Source organism: Tupaia chinensis, unplaced genomic scaffold, assembly GCF_000334495.1.
Source record: "Tupaia chinensis unplaced genomic scaffold, TupChi_1.0 Scaffold142716_1, whole genome shotgun sequence".
Lineage (NCBI taxonomy): Eukaryota > Metazoa > Chordata > Mammalia > Scandentia > Tupaiidae > Tupaia > Tupaia belangeri.
In genome coordinates, this window is record NW_006202562.1 from 7,956,923 (window position 1) to 7,965,696 (window position 8,774).

Genomic DNA, 8,774 nt, shown 5'->3' on the forward strand with positions numbered 1-8,774 from the left:
GTGAAAAATTGCTCACCATCCCTCATTGTAAGGGAAATGCAGATCAAAACAACAATGAGATATCACCTAACCCCAGTCAGAATGTCTAAGATTAAAAAAACAAAAAATGATAAGTGTTGGCAAGGGTGTGGTGAAAGGGGAACTCTCTTACACTGCTGGTGAGAATGTAAATTAGTCCTGCCACTGTGGAGAACAATTTGGAGATTCCTCAAAAATCTATAAATAGAATTACCATATGGTCCAGCAGTCCCACTCTTGGTATCTACCCAAAGGACAGAAGAATTCTTAATTGGAAAAGTGCTTGCACATCAGTGTTTATTGTGGCACTATTCACAATTGCTAAGACATGGAACCAACCCAAATGCCCTGAATAGATGAATGGATTGAAAAACTGCAGCATATATACACTATGGAATACTATTCAGCCATAAAAAACAACAACAACAATAAAACCCTGGCTTTTGATAGAAAGTGGAGAATATGGAAGATTTACTGCTGAGTGAGGCAAGCCAGGATATGAAGGAGAGACATTGTATGTCCCCACTTAATATATACAGAGTGTCTGCACTCTATGAATGAAACTGATTCACTAAAGTATATACAAACACAGTAAGTGGGTGTAAATATCAGATATAGTATGTGTGGAAGAGTAGGGCCTGAGGAAGGACATTTAGAAGAAAAATAGGGAGGCAAAGCATTAATGGGACAAAATGTATTATCTGTTGAAGATATTTTATAGTTTAACCAACTGGACTAGGGAGAAATGTTCACATAGTAAAATATTCACTTCGTAAGCTAAAAAAGGTCATTGAATGTATAAAAAAATGAAAAAATAATAAAATAAAATAAATAGAACTGAAAGATACAGTATCACTGAACTTACTTTCAGATATAAAATATTTTGGATAATATTTAAAATTCATTGCAGAATGTGAAAATTGTAACTGTGTCAATAAAAATGCAAGAATAGCAAAAAAATAGAATATATGATTGCATTTCCCATTTCCAACAGCTGAGCATAGTTTAAAGAAAATCTCTTATGGTTATTTTCAGAAGCTCTAAAGTTCTAATACCGACTTTGCATTAGCTTTTTGTGTGTGTGTTAGCTGAATTTCTCTAAGCTAGACAGACTTTTCAGGTTTCTTCTTATTGCTTCATTTTAGGAATTTGAAATCCATAGTTATTAGAGGCAATGTTCATGCACTCTGCATTTCGCATATAGTTTTAGAGATTTCATGGCCTTTTTTTGTTTGTTTGTTTTTTGTTTTTTGCCATAGGGCACATGCACTCACCAGGCAGAGAGAAAGAGAAAGGAGAGAAAAATGAGAAATTACTCCCTTGATAGGTGGCCACACCACCATCCCCTCTCCTTCATTCTCCTCTTGGGATGTTGGACACGCACATGTGCTCACATGCGCACACACACACACACACACACACAAACACACATTTCACATGATTTTCAAGCTACCAGGTCTGGGATTTGAACCATGGAGTTGGCCATGTGGAATCCAGTGCCTTAAATTCCACACTACCTGCTGACCTGGGGAGTTTAAGGCCTTCTTAACCCACATTGAAAGATTTGTATGTCCTGGAACTGCCATGAGCCCATATGATACTTTTGTGCAAATGAAACAAAGGTGTTCTTTTCTTAAGATGTGTGATGCCACTTGTTAGAAATCCATGGTCATATACCAATTTTGTTAGACATTTTGTTCCTTTTACTGGAAAAAAATTTCCTAATAAATATGCAAATATATAGTGTCCACCATGTGAATCATGCCCTTTTAGTTGCAGTGATGTTGTGCGATGTACAACATGGTTGTTTTCCTAGGCCCTAGAAGCAGATGCAAGAGTGTATCAGAGAAAAGATGCCCAGGCATTGAGTGTAGACACGTGGTATAATCTATGCTTCATTGGACTGTAGCGCTGAGAGGATAGATATCTTCCAGGTCAGAACAGGAGCATCTGTTGTCTTACTGAATTTGAGACAATGAAAAGCCAAGGGGATGTTCCTGACTTCATGGCTCAGACAAGGAGTTGTGAAAGACAGAAGGATGAGACAAGGGCAAGAAAACCCGTTGTATTTCAAAGTACAGGTTTTTGGACATATTTTTCATTCTGGTTAGAATCATTTTCTGTGAGTTAAACAGAAGATTAATTAAATTATATTCTAATTTTTTTGTTTGTTTTATTTTCTGCCCTGCACATAGGCCCGATCTGCTTGGCAATCCTTAAACGTTCTTTTGCCCCAATCTGATGCTGGAACTAAGAAGGATGTCAGCACGCAGACTGTTGGCCTGTTCTATCCATCCAGCAAGCTACTAGCAAAAAAGGAACTGGAAATGGCTTCTCGAAAGCAGAGACAGGAGAAAATGAGCGACCACAAACCTCTCCTCACAGCAGTCAGCCCGGGAAGAGGTGAGGGGGAAGATACGCTTTTTTCTGGTCAGGAGGCAACTCACTCTTTCTGTGAAGGAACATCTTTCTTTTTCCATTCAAATTTATTTTTATGTATAAGAAGTTCCTGTATTTTTATTTTTCAAGTAATTTTCCTTATATAAATAACAGCTCTTAAGCTTTTAGTATACTGCTATTTTCACTGATAGCCTTCTTGTCTAATTTGTTGATCAGCACATGTGGATTTCTTTTGTTATGGTAAATATGTTGTTTGTGTGTATCATTATTGCCATCTGCCATTTCTCTTTTTAAAAAGTTTATTCATTTCTTTTTTTTTTTTGGAGAGGTTTTTGCTACAGGGCGTGTGCACTCGCCAGAAAGACAGAGACAGACAGAGAGACAGAAAGCGAGAAATCACCCCCCTCAGGGGGGATGGGCATGCCACAGTCCCTTCTCCTCCATTCTCCTCTCGAGATCTTGGGCACGCATGCACACGCGCCCGGTGTGAGTTTAAGCCACTGGGTCCAGGACTCGAACCACGGTCAGCTATGTGGGAGTCCAGCGACATAGCCATTACGCTAACTGCTGGTCCCTTTATTCATTTCTTTTGTGAGAGAGAGAAAGGCACCCTCAACAGGATCTTCATACCACCCCTGTCTGACCCCCTGGGTCATGGGCTCACTCACGTGCCTGGTGTGCTCAGGGAGGTACTACGATGTAAACCCAGGACCTCTATCACATAAGTTTGTTTTTGCATTATTGCTGTACCACCACCTGGCCCCCATTATCACTCTTTTTTTTTTTTTCCACCGTTGTGATAAAATTTGCTTAACACAAAATTCAAAATTTTAGCCATTTAGAAATATACAAACTAGTGATATTTAGAGCATTAACAATATTATACAACTACTACCACTCTCTATTTCAAGAACATTCTCATCATTTTAAAAGTCAGTCCTATGGTCTTTAAGCATCACTTTCCACATCCCTTCTCCCAAGTGCCTGACAACTACTGCCTCTTCTGGACATTTCATGTAAATGGGAACATATTGGAGCCAGCAGGTGGCATGGTGGTTAAGGTGCTGGACTCCTGCATGGGCAATTGCTGTTCAGGTCCCAGATTGAAGCGTGGTCATCCCCACCTCCTATCTTTCTCCAGTAAGTGCACATGCCCTATGGCACAAACCTAAAATAAATATATAAATACATAAAAATAAAAATAAAAAATAAATAGCACATGATATGTAGTCTATTTTTGGGGGAGAGGTTTTTGCTATAGGGCGTGTGCGCTCACCAGAAAGAGAGAGAGACAGAAAGTGAGAAGTCACCCCCCAAGTGGATGGCCACGCCGCAATCTCTTCTCCTCCATTCTCCTCTTGGGATCTTGGGCACGCACGCACACGCGCCTAGCGTGAGTTTAAGCCACCAGGTCCGGGACTTGAACCGCGGTCGACTACATAGGAGTCCAGAGACACAGCCATCACGCTAACTGCTGGTCCCAATATGTAGTCTTTTGTTGACTATATTCTTTAACTTAGTGAGTGTTTTCAAGTTCCATCCTTGTTAATGCATGTCTCAGTACCTCATTCATTTTTATGGCCTAATATTCCATTGTATGGATATGTGATACTTTATTTATCCATTCATCAGTTTATGGATTTTTTAATTATATCCACCTTTTGGTTATTATGAATAATGCTGCTGAGAACAGTGTTTTTCTGTGCGTATATATTTTTGTGTCTGATTTATACATACAATTGTAATTGCTGGATCACATGGTAACATTATGTTTAATTTTTTGAGGAACTGCTAGATTGTTTTCCAGTATAGATATACTATTTACGTTCTGATCAACAGTATATGAGGGTTTTGATTTCTTCACATCCTTGCCAGTACTTATCATTATATGACTTCTTCTTTATAGGCATACTAGTGGATGTAAAAGAGTATCTCATTATAGTTTTGACTAGCATTTGCCTGATGACTAACGATGTCAAGAATCTTTTCATGTACTTATTAGTCATTTCTATATTTTCTTTGGAAAAATGTTCAGATGACTTTTCCATTTTAAAATTCAATTGCCTTTGTTGTTTAGATGTAAGAGTACTTTATATATTCTGAATAGTAGACTTTTATCAGATACATGATTTGCAAATATTTTCTACTATTTTCTAGGTTGTATTTTTAAAAAAGAATTACTTATTTAACTTCATTTATTATTATTTCAATTATTATTTTAAAATTTGCTACAGGGCACATGTGCTCACCGGAAAGAGGCAGAGAAAGAGAGAAGAAAAGGGAGAAAGCAAGCTGCCAGGTCTGGGATTTGAACCACAGTCAACCATGTGGGAAATCCAATACTTTACCACCATGCCACCTGCTGGCTTCCATAGGTTGCTTTTTAAGAAATGTATTATGTACTATGATGTACAAAATCTTTAAATTTTGATTAAGTTCATTTTATTTATTTTTCTTTTTGTTCCTCATATCTTTTGATATCATATCTAGGAATCCAATACCAAAACCAGGTCATAAATATTTACCCCTATGTTTATAACAGTTTTATAATTTTAACACTTACATTTAGATCTTTGATTGATTTTGAATTATTAGTTTTTGTGTGGTGTGAAGTAAGGATCCAACTTCATTCAGGGACAAGTGAAAGAGAGAGGGAAAGTGAGAAAGCAAGCTGCCAGATCCATGACTCGAACTGCAGTCAGCCATGTGGGAGTTTAGTACCTTCAACCACCACACCACTGCCGGCCCCAACTTTTTTCTTTATAAGAGAGATGTTTGCTTTAGGGTGCATGTGCTCGCTGGAGAGACAGAGAAAGACAGAGAGACAGAAAGTGAGAAATCATCCCCTATGGGGTGATGAAAGTGCTGCAGTCCCTTCTCCTCCATTCTCTTCTTGGGATTTTGAGCATGCATGCACATGTATTGGGCGTTGAGTTTAAGCCACTGGGTCTGGGACTCAAACCACAGGTGACTATGTGGGTGTCCAGCAACATAACCATTATGCCATCTGCTAGTCCCAGAATTGTTCAACTTAAAATAAAAAATGTTTGTTTAAATTCACCTGTGAAGCCATCTTAGCTTGAGCTTTGTCTAAAGGATTGCTAATTCCATCTTTTTATTTCTTATAGGTCTATTCAGATTTCGTGTTTCTTGATGAGTCAGTTATAGTAATTCATGTGTTTCTAAATATTTATCCATTTTATCCTGTTTGTCTACTGTATTAACATGCTGTTGTTCATAATATCCTTTCACAATCCTTCAGTAAAATTGGTGGTAATGTCATCTGTTTAATTTCTAATTCTAGTAATTTGAGACATACCTTTTTCCCTTAGTCATCTGATAAAGGTTTGTCAGTTTTTATTGTCTCCCTGACAGCATGACCTACAGAAATCTTGTGCTCTGCAGGGCCATTCCACATGGGAAGATTCCCAGTTCAAGCCCAGAGACCAGGTATCTTCTTTTTTAGGATACTGGAGAAAACAGTTGGATCACATCTCTGCTCATCTCAGGTCTTATGCTCAGAATAACCCTGAATTCCGGGCCTTGATTGCAGAACCCAGGATGGGAAAGGTGAGTGAGATGAAACTTCCACTTCAGTGCATCCACAGGATCAGGCTGAAGGCTCCATGGCCTTTGCCTGAAATCGTGTCTTGCCTGGCTCCTTTCCTTTTCTTGTTTTGCTTCTCATATTTTCTTACTTTCCTCCCCTGTGAGCTCTTCCCTAATAAATCACTTGGGAACCAGGATACCTTTTCCAAAGTGATGACATCCAGTTATGTAGTTTGATTTTGTGGCATGTCACTTGAAGAAAGCATAAATTTGGATCTTGCTTTCTTATCTAGACTGGCAGTCTCTGTCCTTTGAGTTAAGTCTTTAATTTATGTGTAATTAGTGGAATTATACATACAGCTGGATTTGGGTCTGGCATTTTGCTGTTTGTTTTCTAATAATCTCAGCTAGTTTTTGTTCCCGTTTCTCATTTTTCTGCCTTCTTTTGTGTTAATTAACTATTTGATTAAACTTAGCGTTTAATATCTTAGAATTTCTAGGCTGTTGCTCAAGGCAATGAGTCCCACACCCACAGTTCTGAATTGTCTTTAAAACTCTCTTAAAAGCTTATCTCTGCTACTGTCCATGAAGATGGTTATGAAGTTAGCATCAGGCTGAATTATATTCAAGTGTCAAACAAGGTAAGTAGCCTTCAGAAGTTAGTCATGTGAGAATTGCTTTAATTCCTAAATTATAGCTTATAATTTTTAGAAATATCTCTGTATAATCCATAAGAGGAATAGTTTCGAATATTATATATTGGAATAGGCAAGCAATTTCATAGAGTTAGCTAAATAATTGAGCTAAACACCTCAGAGAAGCCCAGCTTTCAGGCACATAAAGATAGGGTAAGAACAGAAATTATCATTCACCCTTAGTCCTGTGGTTTTCAGGCTTGTTCATACTCATGCAAGTCTGCTGGCATGTCTGTAATACAAGTGATTTAGGGAAGTTTATATCAACATTCTATTCAAATTCCTCAGTTCTCTCTGCAGCCGGTGTCCAGTTTTGGCACCTTGTCCTATTTGCCTGATATATTGGGTCAGGACACATTTTTGCACAGAAAATCATGAAAGAATACATCATGGCTTTTCTGACAACCCAGAAAAATAAACCAAACTTTGTGGTCATATCCCCACATGGTTGGGCATCGCCACAGAGCCTGTGTGTAAAAAAATCATTGGTTCATATTAGTGGCTTTCATTTCTATTGGATAAGTCAGAATATATGAAAGAATAATTAGTGGTTGAGAAAATGGGTAAAGGCAAAAAGGAGAGCAGACTGACTCTTCCCTGGGAGCTGAGGACTAGTGCTTTCAGGCACTAAGATAAATGAAGATTTTTCTACTGAGAATTCACCCTCTAGATCCCATTCTTGAGTGGCAGGACCACCTGTATCCTTCTCTCCATCTCTCTCTGTCTCTTTCTGTCCCTCTGTCTCTCTCTGCCCTTTCATTTTTAAAAAATTTTTCTTTTTTTAAAAAAAATTTAAGGTAAAGTATTTTCTTGGCTCTCAGCTCCTCCTTTATCTTGCTGATAATTCCCTTACCCCCTTCCCATATAAGAGAGGCAAAAGGTCAAAAAAAGACTGATTTCTCCCTGAGAGCTGAGAACTAGTGCCTCCATGGTTTTCATTTTTGCCTTTTAAAAAAATTAAATAAATAATTTTTTGGTTTATTTTTCCTCTTTTTGTTCTCTCCCTCTCTCATTCTTTTTTCTTCTTCTTTCTTTCTCTATTTCTTATCCTTTTTCTTTTACCTCATCACTTTGCTGTTTGGACTCCACTGCACTGAGTGTCTATACAGGTCTACGTGAACCATAGCAAAACATCTGATTACTATTAGGGTCAACATATTCCTCAATTCCCACTGAATCTGCTGCACAAAGGGAGAAAAATGGAACAACAAAGAGATTGCAGATCATCTCCTCCTACATGCCTCTGAACACTCAGATTGAACTTCTAGAAATTAGGAAGGAATGTATAACCCATCAGATGACTAGAAATCACTGCAGAGGTGCAAGAAATATGAGAAACCAAGAAAATACCTCTCCCCCAAGGGAAAAGAAATAACTCCTCTTTATCCACAGATGGTACAATGGAACTCGCAAAAATGTCTCAAAAAGAATATTCATAGTGACAAAACTAACAGAAATGCAAGAGAAGAGAGACAATGACCTCTAGAGGAGGCAGGAGTAAAGAGCTGATGAGTTCTGGGAGGCAAGGAAGTTCTTACATGATCTGAAAGAGGAAATACACACCATAAAAAAGAATCAAATGAAACTATTAGAGATAAAGACTATAATACTGGTGTCAAAACCTCCCTTGAAAGTATTAAAAGCAGACTAAATCATACAGAAGATTGAATCTCAGATGTAGAAGACAGAATTGCTGTACTAAAAAAATCCACCACAAAGACTGAGAAAATAGCCCCCAAACAATGAGAATAATATACAAGAAATACTAGATACCATTAAATGTCCAAACACCAAAATCATTAGTATCCCAGAAGGTGAAGAGACTAATAAGGGCATTGATAATCTATTCCATGAAATCCTGGAAGAAAACTTCCCAAACCTAGAGAGGCATTCAAAGATCCAGACCCAAGGGAACCAGCAGTTAGCGTAATGGCTATGTCGCTGGATTCCCACATAGTCGACCGCGGTTCGTGTCCCGGACCCGGTGGCTTAAAACTCACGCCGGGCGCGTGTACGTGCGTGCCCAAGATCCCGAGAGGAGAATGGAGGAGAAGGGATTGCGGCGTGACCATCCCCCCTGGGGGGTGATTTCTCGCTTTCTGTCTCTATGTC

The 8,774-nt window shown here is 38.5% G+C and overlaps 1 protein-coding gene across 1 annotated transcript in view; it reads left to right on the plus strand.

Moving 5' to 3' along the window:
• The window catches only part of DZANK1 (double zinc ribbon and ankyrin repeat domains 1), a 191,113-nt gene that overhangs the window by 77,034 nt on the left and 105,305 nt on the right, over nt 1-8,774 (plus strand). Inside the window, exons 14-16 of the mRNA XM_006163646.3 lie at nt 2,214-2,421; nt 5,885-5,988; nt 6,534-6,608. Coding sequence (XP_006163708.1) covers nt 2,214-2,421; nt 5,885-5,988; nt 6,534-6,608 — 387 coding nt within the window. The remainder of the gene's footprint in view (nt 1-2,213; nt 2,422-5,884; nt 5,989-6,533; nt 6,609-8,774) is intronic.